The sequence below is a fragment of the Tenrec ecaudatus genome, chromosome Y (assembly GCF_050624435.1).
Source record: "Tenrec ecaudatus isolate mTenEca1 chromosome Y, mTenEca1.hap1, whole genome shotgun sequence".
Lineage (NCBI taxonomy): Eukaryota > Metazoa > Chordata > Mammalia > Afrosoricida > Tenrecidae > Tenrec > Tenrec ecaudatus.
In genome coordinates this window covers 19,938,286-19,956,984 of record NC_134549.1, presented here as the reverse complement: position 1 = coordinate 19,956,984, position 18,699 = coordinate 19,938,286, and the positions used below count along the sequence as shown (strand labels likewise).

Here is an 18,699-nt window from a genome sequence, read left to right as displayed (position 1 = left end):
AGCGCGCTGCCCTGGACACTGCCTGCCGGGGCGGGGCGTCGCGTGCGCGTGCAAGCCCGCAGGTGGACACACAATGACACACACGCTCCCCGGGGTGGGGGACCTGCGGCCTCTGCCCCGGCCTGTCCCTGGCGGCCTGCAGAGGGACGTGGGGGCGCAGACCGTCTTCACGGTTTCTCTCCCAACGGGGCCAAGCCCCCCCCCCCCAGGGCGGGCCAGGGGTCGCGAGAACGTGTTTTATTGTCGCCCAGAGCCTAAGCAGGCGTCTTCCCTTTGCTTTCGGGGGGCGGGGGGCTGCGGGTCACTCACACCCAAGGAGCAAAGAGGCCCCTTGGTTCCTTCCGCCTGAGATGGGCCCAGTTGGCGCTTCGCTGCGGGCTTCCCGCGGGGGGCGGGGGGCTTCCCGCGGGGGGCGGGGGGGGCTTCCCGAGGGGGGCGGGGGGCTTCCTGCGTGGTCCTGGGGCCCAGAGGGTTGACCGCGCACCTCCAGGTCAGGAGGTCGAAGCCCAGCCGCTCCGAGGGAGATGAGGCCCTAAGCTCAGGCCCCCGGGGTGCTGACCCCGCCCCCGGATGGACACTGGGAGGGGTGCGGCCCGCGGGGTGCTGACCCTGCCCCCGGGTGGACACTGGGAGGGGTGCTGACCCCGCCCCCAGGTGGACACTGGGAGGGGTGCTGACCCCGCCCCCAGGTGGCACGGGGGGTGTGCGGCCCCCGGGGTGCTGACCCCGCCCCCGGGTGGACACTGGACCGCGCCCCGCTCACAGCACCACGTAGGCGTTGTCGCCCATCACGAAGGAGAAGCCTCCCAGGGTGACCACGTCCCCGCAGTTGGGGTGCGGGGGGGTCCCCGGCGGGCGGGGAGCGCAGGCCTCCTGCAGGGCGCTGTGCGGGCGCGGCGCGGGCTTGGCGGGCGGCACCTCCTGCACCTCCACGGGGCTCGGCCGCTCCTCCTCGGGCTCCCGGGGCCACTCCTGCCGGCGGGGGGCGGGGCTCAGCGAGCACGCACGCACGCGCACGCACGCCGCATACGCTCGCGCCACGCACGCACCACGCCGCATACGCACGCACGCACCACGCCACGCACGCCGCATACGCTCGCGCCACGCCACGCACGCACCACGCCACGCACGCACGCTGCATACGCACCAGGAAACGCACGCCGCATACGCTCGCGCCACGCACGCACCATGCACGCCGCATACGCACGCACGCCGCATACGCACGCACCACGCCACGCACGCTGCATACGCACGCACCACGCCACGCACGCACATAACATTCCGCACCACGCCACGCACGCACGCCGCATACGCACCAGGAAACGCACGCCGCATACGCACGCACCACGCCACATACGCACGCACGCTGCATACGCACGCACCACGCCACATACGCACGCACGCCGCATACGCACGCACCACGCCACATACGCACGCACGCCGCATACGCACGCACCACGCCACATACGCACGCACGCTGCATACGCTCGCACCACGCACGCACGCACATAACACGCTGCACGCACGCACGCGGCCGTGGTCGCTGCGCGCTTGAGCGGAGTCCGAGCACAGGGACCTTGCAGGGCCGGGGATACTGCTTCCTACAGCCGCCCCCCAACACACAGCCAGACAGACAGACACGCACAGAGACAGAGACACACGCACAGAGACGCCCAGAGACACACGCACAGAGACTCAGACACACGCACAGAGACACAGACACACGCACAGAGAGACAGAGACAGACACACGCAGAGAGACAGAGACACAGACACACGCACAGAGACAGACGCACAGAGACAGACAGACACACGCAGAGACAGAGAGACAGAGACAGACGCACAGAGACAGAGACAGACAGAGACACGCACAGAGAGACAGAGACAGACAGAGACACGCACAGAGAGACAGAGACAGACAGACGCACAGAGCCACACGGAGTCACAGCGCGGGTCCCAGTGGACACCTTGCTGAAAGCTGCCCGGGGCAACACCAGACAGCACGGACAGACGGACACGGAGGCGGGAGAGAGTGGCGGTGGGCACTTCCGGGCAGGCACAGGGTGCAGGGGCACCGCGTGGTGGACAGGTCACCCCGCTCCCACGGGCGGGGGCAGCAGCAGGCCCGCTGCCGCGTTACCTGGAGGTTCCCTCTGTGGTCCTCAAAGAGCCGCGGGAAGGAGAACTTGGGGTCTGGAACGCTGGGCAGGAGCAGCCTCCTCACCCTGAAACGGACACGGACTCTGGGGCGCCCTGCTCGTCCCCCAGCTCCCCCCCCCTCTCCGAGATTCTTGTGGGATCATGGGGCAGACACCCCAACTGCGGGCCAAGGACCCCCACCCGCCTGCTCGCAGACGCAGCCCCGCTGCCTGCCCCTCCCCAAGCTCAAGGTGGCCAGGGTGGACCCCCGCCGCAGCTCTGGGACCAGGCGGTCCCCGAGGGGCAGGGAAGGGGCCCAGCGCCGGGCAGTGTCCCTGCATGCTGGTGCAAACCCGCTGCCCGCATGTGCCTGGTCCCCGACCTTCCCACGGGGGGCTTGCCGGCTGCGTCCTCCGAAGCAGGGGGCTGGGCCTGTGCTCTGCGGAGCCCCCGCTGCCCGGGTAGCAGCCACGGGCAGAGGCCAGCTCGGGGGACGGGTGTCAGTGCCCCCTGCCCGGCGCCCCCGGGGCGATTGCAGCATGCAGACAACGGCCTTGCACAACCCGGACATGGTGCCCGCCCGGCAGGGGCTGCAGGCTAGAAGTGGGCGCCGTCTGGACGTGCATCGCTGGCCTGCGGCGTGGCCAGTCCCCCCCAGGCTGGAGGCTGGAGCGCGGCCCGTGGCTTCTCAGGACTGAGGTTGTTCACATCCTGATACCCCGGCGGTCAGTGCTGGGCCCTGAGGCTCGTGGGACCAGCCTCTCCGCACACCCCCCCAGCTCACCAGGGTGGTGCACCCCAAACGAGCCGTCCCGCCCCGGGAGGATGGGGCCCCTCCGTCAGGTCCTTACGTGGGCACCTTGCACAGGGTCAGGATTACGCACAGGGTGAAGAGGCTGACCACACCCACGGTCACCAGGGCTGTGGGGAAGGCCGGCTTCTCCTGAGGACACGCAGCTGAATCAGGAACAGAGACCACCGTCGGACTCAACCAGATGTGCGGTCACCCCGCCCCGCCCCACGGCTTTCCCTTACTGGCGTCCCACCAAGCCAAGCCCACTGCTGTCCACTGTGAGGGCTTTCAGGGGCTGTGGTCTTTACACAAGACAGACAGACGGACGGTCTTTCTCTGTAGGAGCAGCGGGCAGGTGGCTTTGAACCACCGACCCTGTGGGATAGCAACCCACTGGCCACTCGAAAACTCAAACTCCCTGCCCTCGAGTGGACGCCGACTCACAGTGACCCTGCAGGACAGGGACGTGTGTGTCTGAGGCTCAGCCTTCACAGGAGCAGACGGCCTCGTCTTCCTCCCTCAGTGGCGGCACCTTCTGAACTGCCAACCTTGGGTGAGCACCGCGGGGCTGGGGAGCCCCAGGTGGACACTGTCCTTCGCTCTGCGCGGTGGCGGGTGCCTGCCCTGCAGCACCGCGAGGGCTAAACCCCAGGACCGGGCGGGCAGGAGCACGCTGTTCTCGACGCGTGGGTGGGGGGGGGGTGAGGTTTGGGAGACGCAGCTGCGCTGCCCTCAGTCTGGACGCTTCTAGGAAGGTCCTCGGGCACGACCAGCAGGGCCGCGTGGCGGGCAGGACCGAGCTTCCGCCAGCAGAGCCGCCGTGAGCACCGCCCACGAGGGGCTTTGGGTCAGGGCGGCCTGGCACCCGGAGACGGCGGGTTTCAACCACCCACGTGGGCTCGGTACTGACGCCCTTCTCTGAGCTCCCGTGGGTGGCTGGAGTGGGGGGTGGACGGTGGGTGATACCAGAGGCCCTGCCTCAGTGCAAACGGAATCCGTGGCACCTGCCCGGCGGGGCCTCTGCACGTTCACCGGGGCCCCCACCTGGGTGCCGTCCCCTTTCGAGGGCTGGCCGGCGTGTCCATCAGCGGCGCCCCCCTCCCCAGCACTGCTGTTCTGCAGGCAGGGAGAGGTCAGTTTATGCCGAGTGGGGCCAGGCTCAACCTCTGGTCCTCCGGGCTTCTAGAGGTCAGCCCCCTGGACAGCACTGGGCCGTCGCCAACGCCTCCCCTGCCTCCAGGAGCCCGGCGAGCTTTCTAACCAGACCTCCTGCGGGCCGCCCTCCGCTCCTGCGTCCCTCATGCATCTGCCGGGCCTCCATCCAGCCTTCCACCCAGCAACCCACTGACCTCCCGTCCGTCCACCTACCTGCGCGTCCACTTGTTCCTCTTCTACTTCACGAGTCACCAACCCACAACCCACCCACCCACTCATCCATCATCCATCCATCATCCATCATCCATCCATCCGCCCGTCCATCCATCATCCATCCGTCCGTCCATCATCCATCCATCATCCATCCATCCGCCCGTCCACACATCCATCCACCCATCCACCCACCCGTCCGTCCGTCCACCATGGCTGGCCCCGTGCAGAAGGCTGCCCTGACACTGACAGGAGTCACTGTGAACGATGTCGCCGAGTGGGGACCAGGGCCGGCTGTGGCCGTGCAGGCGCGGGGTGTGGGCCCACCTGTGGGCCGGCCCTGCTGCCAGTGGGTGACCGCCGACCAGTCGCTGGGATGCGCCTGCGAGCCGTAGTAGGCCGTCCTGGTCTGCACTCGGCCGCGGAAGCTGTAGCACTTCTCCATGTCCAGGCTCTCAATGGTCACTTGGCACTTTTCCTCCTGCACGGACTTCGGGAAGAGGGGCCGGGACAGTGAGCAAGGACGTGTCGGAGCCGCCATGGCCCCGAACCAGGGGCTCTCGCCAGCCCAGCGGCCGCTGCCCGCGGCCCTCTGGTGACCCACACCCCTCTCCCCGCAAGAGCCTGCCAACAGCCCTACCTGGTGGGCCCGGGCCGCCGACCTGGTCGCGCGCCCTCACCCACGTCCCCATCAAATGACCCCGCTGTCACTTGGCCATTCTGACTGGAGGGGGCCCTCCTGGACAGCGGCAAACTGCCCCCGGGGGCTTCCGAGACAAACTCTCTCGGGGGCCCCCCATCTCTCTCCCCTCGAGGACGTGAGCGCCGCGCTGCTAGGGTTCTTTAAAAAGACCTTCTCGGCCGCCACCGGCCTGCAGACATGTCCGAGTAGCCAGCGTGACCGCAGACGGGTCCCGGGGGTCCCCGTGGGACGGGGCAAGCCGGCCCTGGGGCTGTGGGGACACGGGTCGTGTCACGGCTGGGGCGTCCCGATGGTCAGAGCCCCCCGTCGAGACCGGCCTGTCCTCTGGGAGGTGCCCGGGCTCCTGCTGCCTGTGGGCAGAGCCGGCGACAGGGAGCGAGCGAGCGAGGGCAGAAAGCAGGGTCGCGGGGCGCCGGCCGGGCAAGGGGCGCAGAGGCCCGTCGCTGAGGTCTGGGCGGGGGAGTGGCTGCGAGGGTGCTGTCCGCAAACCCGGGGCTCGGCAGCCGTGTTCAATGCTGCCTCCAACGGTCAGCCTCCTGCACCTGGACCTGCAAGTCCACCGAGGGGAGGCCTGGCCAGCTGCGGGTACCTCCTGGCCGTCTGCCCGGCCGCCCGTCCTCTGCTGGCATCGTCGGTGTGGAGGGCTCTCGCCCGGGGGTGGCCTCGCCTGCTGCAGCTCGCGGCCAGCCCAGTGCACGCACCCGAAGGCAACGCCGCCTGCCCACTGTCCCCAGTCGCTCCGGCGTCGTCCATGGCTGCAGCCACGGTGCCCGGCCCCCGGGTCTTCCTGGGCTCGCTCCCCGTCACTGCACGAGCTGCGTGCGTCTGCAGACGGACCTGTAGGCTGGTATCGGACAGACGGGCTGATGCCGGACTTCAGGACTTGATCTGGACGGGCCGGGGGCTTCCTCAATGTCCAACTGCCCTCGTGGACAGAGCCCTTTCTTCCGCACACACGAGCGTCTGTGAGTGTCTCTGGTCCACCCGGACTCTCATCCTCTGGCCCGACTGCCCTCCGTTTGGTGATGCGATGTAACCGTCCTCCGTCTTCTCGTCGGCCGTGGCCGTCCCCGCTTTGCGTCCTGGCGGGATGCCCCTCCGTGTGGTGGCCTGATGCGCCGCCGCTCCGTGATCCCATGGATTAAGCTCCACGCGGCGGCTCGTGGGACCGCCCTCCCTATGGACACCTGGTGGCGGTGACCCCGCGTGTTTTCCAGCCGGGGCAGCACCGTGAGGTGCTGGGCACTAAGCACGCGGCCAGCAGTGAGCGCCACCGGCGCCTCTGGAGTGGACAGACGTGGCCAGCGGCTTCCTTAAGGACTGACGGCCGTGCGGGTCTGTGCGGGGTCTCGCGGTGACTCGGGACCAACTCAGCGCCTGGGCCTTTCCAGTGACCGTGACGTGGGTTCAGAGCAAGGCGGCGGCGGCGACGTGCAGGGTGGACGCTGAGCAAGTCCCTCGTACAACAGCGGGGGTTACAGGCGCGCAGGGCAGCAGAGCGCTTCCTCGGGACGCGGGTCCGCGCCGGGCGCCTCCTGGACCCAGCGGGGTGCAGGCCAACACCCGGGGGCTCCAGGGATCGCAGCGCCCACAGATGCTGACGGGAGACCCAGAGAGAAGGACTCCCCGGAGCCGATGCCCGAACCTCACACACCTCTGTGCGCGGAAGCCACCCCTTGTGGTGTAAGGCCGGGGGGTCTGCAGGCTCGGCGCTCCCGGGAAGAACCCAGGCCTGGGGACCCATTCCCACTCGGAGCGAGCCACGGGCCGCGCGGACCTTCCCGGGCATTCCCAAGGGACCTTCCCAAGGGACCTTCCCGGGCATTCCCAAGGGACCTTCCCAAGGGACCTTCCCAAGGGACCTTCCCGGGGGACATTCCCAAGGGACCATCCCGGGACATTCCCAAGGGACCGACCCCGGGCATTCCCAAGGGACCTTCCCAAGGGACCTTCCCGGGCATTCCCAAGGGACCTTCCCAAGGGACCTTCCCGGGGCATTCCCAAGGGACCTTCCCGGGCATTCCCAAGGGACCTTCCCAAGGGACCTTCCCGGGGCATTCCCAAGGGACCTTCCCGGGCATTCCCAAGGGACCTTCCCAAGGGACCTTCCCGGGGCATTCCCAAGGGACCTTCCCGGGCATTCCCAAGGGACCTTCCCAAGGGACCTTCCCGGGCATTCCCAAGGGACCTTCCCAAGGGACCTTCCCGGGCATTCCCAAGGGACCTTCCCAAGGGACCTTCCCGGGGCATTCCCAAGGGACCTTCCCGGGCATTCCCAAGGGACCTTCCCAAGGGACCTTCCCAAGGGACCTTCCCAAGGGACCTTCCCGGGCATTCCCAAGGGACCTTCCCAAGGGACCTTCCCGGGCATTCCCAAGGGACCTTCCCGGGGGGGTGGCATTCCCAAGGGACCTTCCCAAGGGACCGACCCCGGGCATTCCCAAAGGACCTTCCCAAGGGACCGACCCCGGGCATTCCCAAAGGACCTTCCCAAGGGACCGACCCCGGGCATTCCCAAAGGACCTTCCCGGGTGGGTGGCATTCCCAGGGGACCTTCCCGGGGGGGGGGGCATTCCCAGGGGACCTTCGGGGGGGGGGCATTCCCAGGGGACCTTCCCAAGGGACCTTCCCCGGGGCATTCCCAAGGGACCTTCCCGGGGGGGGGGCATTCCCAGGGGACCTTCCCGGGGGGGGGGGCCTTCCCACGGCTGGCATCTCCGGGAAGCGCCCACGGCCTCACCTGCCACGCAGAGTCGAAGCGGCTCCGGTACTGGATTTCGTAGAGGAGGCCGCCGTACGGAAGGTCGAGGCACGTGACCGTCACCGCTTCCGGTTCCCACCGGAAGTGCAGGCCCTTCGTGGTGCTGGGTTTCACTGAGGGGGGAGGGGCGCGCCTGAGCAAACGGCCGCTTGCTTTGGACGCTGCCTTCCTTTCCTCAGGGAAGCGGACGCCCCCTTCCCGCCCCCCAAGACGGCACCGGGGGACCACACGGCGCCCGCCAACGGCTCTGCGCCCCCAGATCCCGGCGGCCGCCCTTGTTTCCTCAGGGAAGTCAGGGCCGCACGAGGAAGGTGGGGCGACGCGCGCGCCAGGGGGTCAGGGGGCGGCCCTCAGAGAACTCGCTTCCGGCGGGCCGCTCGCTTCCTTCCGGCGGGCCGCTCGCTTCCTTCCGGCGGGCCGCTCGCTTCCTTCCGGCGGGCCGCTCGCTTCCTTCCGGCGGCCCTCAGAGAACTCGCTTCCGGCGGGCCGCTCGCTTCCTTCCGGCGGGCCGCTCGCTTCCTTCCGGCGGGCCGCTCGCTTCCTTCCGGCGGGCCGCTCGCTCCCTTCCGGCGGGCCGCTCGCTTCCTTCCGGCGGGCCGCTCGCTTCCTTCCGGCGGGCCGCTCGCTCCCTTCCGGCGGGCCGCTCGCTTCCTTCCGGCGGGCCGCTCGCTTCCTTCCGGCGGGCCGCTCGCTGGTTCCGGTCAAGGACCCCGAGGCATAGCTGGTTGCTACGCAACGGCTGCACCGGGACGATGCGGACCGCGGGGACAGCAGGGCCGCGCCCGGACAGGAGGCGAGGACGCCCGGGCCGCCGAGGCGGGGCAGAGCCTGTCCGTCTGTCCGTCTGTCCGCCTGCACCTGGACCGGACGCTGCACCGCGTCTCCGGCTTCCGTGCACCTGTCCATCCGTCACGGGGGCCTCCCTCTGTCGCCCCGTCCCCCACCCGCACGACGTCCCCCCGGGGGCGCCCACGGCCCCTGACCTCCAGCTCGACCCCGGGGCGTCTCTGTGTGCCCGTCTCTCTGTCTCTGTCTCTCTCTCTCTGTCTCTGTCTCTCTCTGTCTCTCTCTCTCTCTCTGTCTCTCTCTCTCTGTCTCTCTCTCTGTCTGTCTCTCTCGGTCTCTCTCTCTGTCTCTCTCTGTCTCTGTCTCTCTGTCTCTCTCTGTCTCTCGGTCTCTCTCGGTCTCTCTCTCTCTCTCTCTGTCTCTGTCTCCCTGTCTCTCTGTCTCTCTCTGTCTCTGTCTCCCTGTCTCTCTGTACCTATGTCTGTCTCCCTGTGTCTCTGTCTCCCTGTCTCTGTCTCCCTGTCTCTCTGTCTCTGTCTCTCTGTTTCCCTGTCTCTCTCTATCTCTCTGTCTCCCTGTCTCTCTGTCTCTGTCTCCCTGTCTCTCTCTGTCCCTGTCCCCCTGTCTCTGTCTCTCTGTTTCTGTCCCCCTGTCTCTCTGTACCTATGTCTCTGTCTCCCTGTCTCTCTGTCTCTGTCTCACTGTCTCTCTGTCTCTGTCTCACTGTCTCCCTGTCTCCCTGTCTCCCTGTCTCTCTGTCTCCCTATCCCTCTCTGTCCCTGTCTCCCTGTCTCTCTGTCTCTGTATCCCTGTCTCTCTGTCTCTCTGTCTCTGACCCCCTGTCTCTCTCTCTCTGTCTCCCTGTCTGTGTTCCTGTCTCCCTGTCTCTCTGTCCCTGTCTCCCTGTCGCTGACCCCCTGTCTCTCTGTCCCTATCTCCCTGTCTCTGGCCCCCTGTCTCTCTCTCTCTGTCTCCCTGTCTCTGTCCCTGTCTCCCTGTCGCTGACCCCCTGTCTCTCTCTCTCTGTATCCCTGTCTCTCTGTCTCGGTCTCTCTGTCTCTGTCTCCCTGTCTCTCTGTCTCTCTGTTTCCCTGTCTCTCTCTGTCTATCTCTCTGTCCCTGTCTCCCTGTCTCTCTGTCTCTGTCTCCCTGTCTCTCTGTCTCTCTGTTTCCCTGTCTCTCTCTGTCTATCTCTCTGTCCCTGTCTCCCTGTCTCTGTCTCTCTGTCTCCCTGTCTCTGACCCCCTGTCTCTCTCTCTGTCTCCCTGTCTCTGTTCCTGTCCCCTTGTCTCTCTGTCCCTGTCTCTCTGTCTCCCTGTCTCTCTCTCTCTGTCTCCCTGTCTCTGTCTCTGTATCCCTGTCTCTCTGTCTCCCTGTCTCTCTCTCTGTCTCCCTGTCTCTGACCCCCTGTCTCTCTCTCTCTGTCTCCCTGTCTTTGACCCCCTGTCTCTCTGTCTCTGTCTCCCTGTCTCCCTGTCTCCCTGTCTCTCTCTCTCTGTCTCTCTGTCCCTGTCTCCCTGTCTCTGTCTCCCTGTCTCTCTCTCTGTCTCCCTGTCTCTCTGTCTCCCTGTCTCTCTGTCCCTGTCCCCCTGTCTCTCTCTCTGTCTCCCTGTCTCTCTCTGTCTATCTCTCTGTCCCTGTCTCCCTGTCTCTCTGTCTCTGTATCCCTGTCTCTCTGTCTCCCTGTCTCTCTCTCTGTCTCCCTGTCTCTGACCCCCTGTCTCTCTGTCTCCCTGTCTCTCTGTCTCTGTCCCCCTGTCTCTCTGTCTCTCTGTCTCTCTCTCTCTGTCTCCCTGTCTCTCTGTCTCTGTCCCCCTGTCTCTCTGTCTCTGTCTCTGTCCCCCTGTCTCTCTCTCTGTCTCCCTGTCTCTGTCCCTGTCTCTCTGTCCCTGTCTCCCTGTCTCTCTGTCTCCCTGTCTCTGTCTCTCTGTCTCCCTGTCCCTGTCCCCCTGTCTCGCTCTCTGTCTCCCTGTCTCTGTGTCTGCCGGCCTCAGCCCCCACCAGGTGGACGTCCCCCCCAGACTCACGGTAGTCACTGATCCACACGCTGCTGTTGAGCAGGCTCCGGCCGTCCTCCCAGAGGGTCGCGTGCAGCATCACGTCCCTGTCCTGGGCCTGGCCCTCCATGTCCAGGACGCAGCCCGCGGTGCGGCCACCCACCAGGATGTAGCGGGGACACGGGAGCATGTCTCTCAGCGTGTTGAATCTGGGGGACGGGGACGCCATGTGCCCGCACTCCAATGGCAGGGGCTCCGTTCACCCCCCGTCCCCTGAGACCCACCCCCCACATGCCCTGCTCGCGAGTCTCTGAAGACACGGGGGTGGGGGGCTGAGGGCTCCCCCATAACATGGATGTCCTCTGACCCCAGCACCCCCTGGAGGTCCCCTAATGGGACAACGTGTCCCTGGTGCACGTGGGACTGGGTGGCATCCCGAGTTGAGGTCACCCTGCAGAAGGGGGTCCTCGTCCTGCAGGAGGGGTGTCTTTACGACTGGGGGGACACTGCGGGGAGACGGAGGCAGAGGCTGGAGAGATGCACACAAGTCCAGGGTCATCTGGGGCCCCCAGGGGCTGGGAGAGACCACGAGCAAGGACCCTCCCTTGGAGGCTCCTGAGGGAGCCGGCCCTGCCCACCCCTGGACCTCAGCGCCCCAGCCCCCAGCGCTGAGTGCGTACCCCCCCCGGTCTGAAGCCCCCCAGCCCAGTGTCTGTCAGTCCCACGCTGGCTCGCGGCCCCGCCGTGAGAGCTGAGCTCGTGGGGCTTTGAGACGCTGCTGCTTAGAGCCCGTCACCAGGCCTTTCTTCCGTGTCACCTCAGGGTGGCCTGAGTCCCCCACACGCCCTGTGAGAGGCCACGCCTGCTCGCCGTGCACCCCCGCCCTTCCCCGGGGAGGACAGCCCTGAACCACACACCCCGAGTCTCTAGGGATTGGCTGGGGGCCGAGGGAGCACACGGGTTAGGGGTGCAGACCCCCCCACCCGTGGCAGTGAGGACACAGGTCAGGGTGACGGCCGTCCTGCCTGGTGACGCACGGGCGCTGTGGCCAGGGGCCACCCCGCAGGCATGGTCTCGTGGTCAGGGATGATGAAGGAAGTCGGCTCGGGGAACTCAGCTGACCTATCTCGATGACCGGCGGAGACAGCGTGACGCAGGTTTCTCCTGCATCCCAGGCTCCACCTGTCATCCCGCACGGTCCAGTCGCTTCCCGATGACCGGGCCAATGTACAGCAGACGGAAACACTGCCCCGTCCCCCCCATCGTGCCCGTGTCTGAGCCACGGCTGCAGCCCCGTGTCCGTCCATCTCCCCGAGGGCCGTCCTCTGTTGCTGCCCCTCCGCTTCCCCAAGCACGACGTCCTTCCCCAGGGACTGGCCTCTCCCGAGGACACGTCCACTGTCCGTGTGACACAGTCTCCCCGTCCCAGCCTCGGGGGAGCACGCTGGCTGAACCTCTTGCTGGGTGCTCCACCTAGCTGTCCTCTCCCCAGTGCTGGCTCCCGGGCCCCCATCTGTGCAGAAACCCCCAAAGAACGCGCGACACCCCAGAGTGCGCCCCACCCGCTGTTTGCAGAATTGAAACTGCGGGAGACGGAAAGTCCCTTTCTGCGCTTGGCCCGTCCTGCCAGGTGCCGCAGAGACGTGACGAGGAGACCCGCTGGGCACAAGCTGCTTCTGACGCGCGGGGACCTGGAGCGCGGGGCAGACGCGCCCCTCGGGGGCTGGGGTGCACACCCCGTCTTTCTCCCAAGCAGGGGCTGCTCGCTGCAGACTGCCCACCCTCACGCGGCAGACCAACCCTGAATCCCGATACCAGCTGCATTTCTAGATGGATAAATTGATAGGTGGATGGATGGACAGATAGATGGATGATTGATGGATAGATGATAGAAAGATAGATGATTGATTGATAGATAGGTAGATAGATGATTGATAGATGAGAGAGAGATGTGATGGATGGATAGATGATGGATGGATGGATGGATGGATGGATAGATGGATGATTGATAGATAGATAATAGGTGAGAGATGATGGATGGATATGTATATAGATAGATGAGAGATAGATAGATAGATAGATAAATGATAGATAGATATTCAGATAGATAGATATGCAGATAGATAGATATGTAGATAGATACATAGATATATAGATAGATAAATGATAGATGATTGATAGAGATGATAGATAGATAAATGATAGATAAGAGAGATGTGATGGATGGATAGATAATTGATGGATGATAGATAGATAGATAGATAGATAGATAGATAGATAGATAGATAGATAGATAGATAAACACACATAATGATGGATGGATTGATGGGCAGGTAGGTAGAACATAAGTAGGTAAATACATGGTGGATGAAACAGGTGGGTGGATAAATGATAGAAGGTAGATAGATAGATGAAAGATGATGAATGAGAGAGAGATATAGAGTAAATATATAGATAATAGACCTATCGTTCAAACTCAAGCTTGTCTTTGATAAGATACAATTTCCTACATGAAAAACAAAAAATCACTGCCATCTAGTGGACGCCGGCTCTCAGGGACCCTGCAGGACAGGGCGGAGCTGCCCCTGGGGGTCTCCCAGGCGGTCAGTCTGCACGCGAGCAGACAGTCTGGTCTTTCTCCCAAGGAATTGATAGGTAGATATGCAGATGATGGATGGATAAATTGATTGATTGATTGATTGATTGATTGATTGATTGATTGATGACCAGCCCCTGGGGGTCTCCCAGGCGGTCAGTCTGCACGGGAGCAGACGGTCTGGTCTTTCTCCCCGGGAGCGGCTGGGGGTTTGAACCGCCGGCCTTTGGACTGGCCATCCAGCCCGTAAGCCCCTGAGCCGCCAGCGTTCCGAATAGATGGGTGGATAATGACGGAGGGACAGGACAGGTAGACCCGATGGATGGATCAGTGGAAGGAGGCTGGATGCTTCTCCTGCACCTTGCTTGCATCCCCTAGAGTGCTCGTGGAGGCAGCGTCCAGACACCGTGGATACGTCCACTGGTCAGTGCACTGCCCGAGTTCCTTCCGTCCGACTGTCCCTCTGAAAACTCAGGGACGCCCGGCCCTGGCACGGGGCTTCCCATTCCTCTCAGGCACGTGACCGCTGGGCATCCCATCAGGATGAGCAGAGCGGAATAGATGCACGTGAGCTACGGTGCTGGGCAGGGGCCTGGAACGGACCCCGGGACCAGGAGGACAGACAGAGCTGACCTGCAGGAAGCATGGCCAGAGCGCCCCCTAGAGGCGGGGGCGGGGAGGTTCTGGGTCAGAGCGCCCCCTAGAGGCGTGGACGGGGAGGGTCTGTGTCAGAGCGCCCCCTAGAGGCGGGGGCGGGGAGGGTCTGTGTCAGAGCGCCCCCTAGAGGCGGGGAGGTTCTGTGTCAGAGCGCCCCCTAGAGGTGGGGACGGGAGGGTCTGTGTCAGAGCGCACCCTAGAGGCGGGGACGGGGAGGTTCTGTGTCAGAGCGCCCCCTAGAGGCGGGTGCAGGGAGGGTCTGTGTCAGAGCGCCCCCTAGAGGCGGGGACGGGGAGGGTCTGTGTCAGAGCGGCCCCTAGAGGCGGGGACGGGGAGGTTCTGTGTCAGAGCGCCCCCTAGAGGCAGGGACGGGGAGGGTCTGTGTCAGAGCGCCCCCTAGAGGCGGGGACGGGAAGTTCTGTGTCAGAGCGCCCCCTAGAGGCGGGGACAGGAGGTTCTGTGTCAGAGCGGCCCCTAGAGGCGGGGACGGGGAGGTTCTGTGTCAGAGCGGCCCCTAGAGGCGGGGACGGGGAGGTTCTGTGTCAGAGCGCCCCCTAGAGGCGGGGACAGGAGGTTCTGTGTCAGAGCGCCCCCTAGAGGCGGGGACGGGGAGGTTCAGTGTCAGAGCGCCCCCTAGAGGCAGGGACGGGGAGGGTCTGTGTCAGAGCGCCCCCTAGAGGCAGGGACGGGGAGGTTCTGTGTCAGAGCGCCCCCTAGAGGCGGGGACGATGAGACCGTGTCACATGGACAGTGGACGCGTCCTCGGGAGAGGCTAGTCCCTGGGGAAGGACGTCGTGCTTGGGGAAGCGGAGGGGCAGCGACAGAGAGGACGGCCCTGGACGCGATGCACGGACACGGGGCTGCAGCCGTGGCTCAGACATGGGGACGGCCCAGGGCTGGCGGTGTTTCCGTCAGTTGTACGTACGTCCGGCCTCTGGGAGCCGGGACGGAATCGACATGCTTGCCCAGAGACGAGGACTGGGCCCCACGTATTTCAAGGGCTCAGTTTGGCCCCCGGCATGTCCGGCGCGTGGCGGCGGCAGAGGGAGGGGGTGCTCTGGACCTCAGGGGAGCAGCACGGAGAGGGCACTGTGGGGTCCTGCAGTCGGTTGGCGGGCTGCACCCACTCCCCTGTCTGCACCCGGCTGCACGGCCTCACGGCCCCGCATCCTCGGTCCAGGAGGAGGGAGCCCCAGCAGGGGCGCCGGGGTCCTGAGCCTGGGGGGTGCAGGGGTGCACTTACCTGTAGGAGAAGGTGAGGTTCAGGCTGGGCGGGTGGGTGTCGTTCCAGGTCACGTGGACGGAGTCGTAGTCAAAATTGATGAACTGCAGGTTCACAAGCGGATCTGAACAAGACCGCAGAGGTCACTGCGTGGCTCGGAGCGTGGGGGTGACTTGGAGGGGAAGGGGGTCCTAGGAAGGGCAGCCTGTCCGGGAGGGGGTGGACAGAGGCGGTCAGGGTCCTACAGAAGGGCCTGGAAACCGGCCTGACCCGCAGCTGATCCCGACTCACGGGGACCCTGCAGGACAGGGCGGAGCTGCCCCTGGGGGTCTCCCAGGCGGTCAGTCTGCACGGGAGCAGACGGTCTGGTCTCTCTCCCCAGGAGCTAATGGATAGATAGATATGCAGATAGATAGATAGATAGATAGATAGATAGATAGATATGCGGATAGAGAGATACATAGATACATAGATATGCAGATAGATAGATAGATAAATATGTAGATAGATTGATTGATAGATAGATGATAGATAGATAGATATGTAGATAGATAGATAGATCGATAGATAAATATGTAGATTAGATAGATTGATTGATAGATGATAGATAGATTGATAGATATGTACATAGATAGATATGTAGATAGATAGATAGATGATAGATAGATAGATAGATAGATAGATATGCAGATAGATATGTAGATAGATAGATAGACAGATAGATACACAGATAGATGGATAGACAGATAGATAGATATGTAGATACATATGTACATATTTAGGTACATAGATAGATACATACATAGATACATAGATACATAGATAGATACGTAGATATGTAGATAGATAGATAGATAGATAGATAGATAGATAGATAGATAGATAGATAGATAGATAGATGGATAGATGGATAGATGGATAGATGGATAGATGGATAGATGAATAGATAGATACATAGATAGACAGACATACTGCCCACGAGGTTGTCAGTCTTCACAGGGAGGGGGGACATGGACGAAGCTGTCACAGACCTTCTGCCCATGAGGACAACTACATGTGTGTGCACACACATATTTACATATGACAAGTTTATATGTGATGTACAGATGTGCACACACATCATTATCCATGGCAAGCTTGTATGTGACACATGTTGCTTGCGTATGTGTGCGTATATAATTACACGTGATACTTTTACGTGTCGCGTGTGCACATACATATATAGTTACATATGAATCTACATGACATAAACATGAACACATGTGTACAGATAGATGTTTATATATGGCAAGTCTATGACATTGCTATGTGTCTTATACATGTACACAGCAAGGTCATATATGAAAATTACATGTGTGTACTTATACATACAGCGGACAAGATTACAGATGGCAAGCGTGTGTGCACATGTATGTTCATGTAGGACCAGTTTCTATGTGACCTGTGTGTACATGTATATTGACATAGAACAAGTCTGGGCACGGATCATGTGGCAGCAGACATTGGTGATGGGGTCACACCAGGCCCGACATCGCCCACTCCCTGGACCCGTGACGGTCACCGGGTGACCTGGGCATCGCTGAGCTCTCTGTGCAGGTAGGAGGGGCCTGAGGGAGAGGCCTGGACATCGTTGCTGGGACCCAGGGGACGTGAGCCTGGCACACAGCGGTTACACCAAGGTCAGCATTCCCCAAGGTCAGCATTCCCCAAGGTCAGCATTCCCCAAGGTCACCAGTTTGAAACCACCAGCCACTCCGAGGGAGAGAGGCCAGACTGTCCACTCCCGTGCAGACTGACCGCCTGGGAGACCCCCAGGGGCAGCTCCGCCCCGTCCTGCAGGTCACTCTGAGTCGGCGTCCACTTGAGGGCAGTGTGTCTGGGTTTCTATGGGATCTAACTGACAACAGCCTCTGGGAGAACTGGGAGGGAGGCCAGGGGTCAGTGGGTCAGGAACCCCTGAGAGAGGCAGGTGAGACCAGAAGAGTCCCACTGCCCCCCCCAAAGAAGCCCCCGCCTCTGAAGTGGAGAAGGGGGGGTTGGGGGCGTCTGTTTCCGTGGGGGCATCGTCTCGGCAGCAGCAAGCGGAGGCTGTACCCCCCCAAACCCAGACAGCCTGGCGCCCACAGTGGACACGTCCCCCCTGGGGAGGGGGCAGCTTACCGGCTTTGGAGTCGTCGCTGGTCACCAGGCGTCCGGGCAGGATGAGGAGGGCAGCCGCCGCCGCCACCGCGGCCGGGAGCCCCATGCTGACAGGAGCGCGTCCCGGGGGGACTGTCCGGAGACGCCCCGTTTTCAGCCTCGGGGAACAGCTACAGGAAGTGATCAATCGTGGTTTATCCTCAACACGCACACGCCTGCCAGCTCAGGGTCACACGCACACACACACACACACACGCGGTGACCTGTCTTCTACAGCGAGTGAATGAGCAGCAACCACAGCTGGGAGGGACCCGGGGGACGACGCCTCTCCCCTCCGGGGGGGCCACCCCAGGGTTCCCCATTTCGGAGACGTCATGGACTTCCTGAGAAGGGGCTGTGGTCTCCCCAAGACGGCGGTGGATTCTGGGAGTCGGGACCGAGGAGGCACGGTGGCTCAGGGGGTTAAGCCGCTTCTGGAGAGAGGCCAGACGTCTGCTCCCGTGCAGACTGACCGCCTGGGAGACCCCCAGGGGCAGCTCCGCCCTGTCCTGCAGGGTCCCCGTGAGTCAGTGTCCACTCGACGGCAGTGTGTCTGTCTATCTATCTATCTATCATCTATCTATCTATCTATCTATCTATCTATCTATCTATCTATCTATCTATCTATCTATCTATCTACCTATCTATCTATCTGTCTGTCTATCTATCTATCTATCTATCTATCTACCTATCTATCTATCTATCATCTATCTGTCTATCTATCTATCTATCTATCTATCTATCATCTATCTGTCTATCTATCTATCTGTCTATCTATCTATCTATCTATCTATCTACCTATCTATCTATCTGCATATCTCTCTATCCACTAGCTCCTGGGGAGAGAGACCAGACCGTCTGCTCCGTGCAGACTGACCGCCTGGGAGACCCCCAGGGGCAGCTCTGCCCTGTCCTGCAGGGTCCCCGAGAGTCGGCGTCCACTCTATGACTGTGCTTATCTATCTATCATCTATCTATCTACATATCTATCTATCTATCTATCTATCTATCTATCTATCTACATATCTCTCTATCCATTAGCTCCTGGGGAGAGAGACCAGACCCTCTGCTCCCGTGCAGACTGACCGCCACCAAAGGTGACCAGCGTCCCGGGGGGAGGAGGAGGCAGCTAATGCTCAGGGGTCACTGCGTTCTGTGAGTGGGGGCGGGAGATGAGGGACAAGGACATCGATCACGGCTGCAGCACAGGAACCGTGTGACCAGTGTCTCGGAACAGCAGGTCCGTGTAGACGATGTGGGAGCGCAGGCTGCTCTGTGGTGCGCGGCTGTGCCGCAGCCGGTAAAAATAAAACAGTAATAATCCCCCGAATCACGCTGAGCCCGGGAAGAGGAAGGCGTCCTGGGAGGGAATGTGGGGGAGACACAGCTCTACTGGACGCGTCTGAATGACCGAGTCGTGCAACGTGAACTCCTAATAAAACTGTTGTAAAATAGCAAGATAAATAGGACTTAAAAATGTTATTTTACAGGCTGTCAGCCTCG

At 62.6% G+C, this 18,699-nt stretch overlaps 1 protein-coding gene across 1 annotated transcript; it reads right to left on the bottom strand.

Annotated features, from left to right (window-relative positions):
- Positions 1-759: 759 nt before the first annotated feature.
- Positions 760-17,263, bottom strand: CRLF2 (cytokine receptor like factor 2). The gene is made up of 9 exons (XM_075539897.1): positions 17,179-17,263; positions 15,040-15,142; positions 10,574-10,752; positions 7,740-7,873; positions 4,547-4,786; positions 3,936-4,047; positions 3,005-3,095; positions 2,140-2,242; positions 760-972 (listed from the first exon to the last, which is right to left on the bottom strand). The coding sequence occupies exons 1-9, from the start codon at positions 17,261-17,263 to the stop codon at positions 760-762; spliced, it is 1,260 nt and encodes a 419-aa protein (XP_075396012.1).
- Between the last annotated feature and the right edge of the window lie 1,436 nt (positions 17,264-18,699).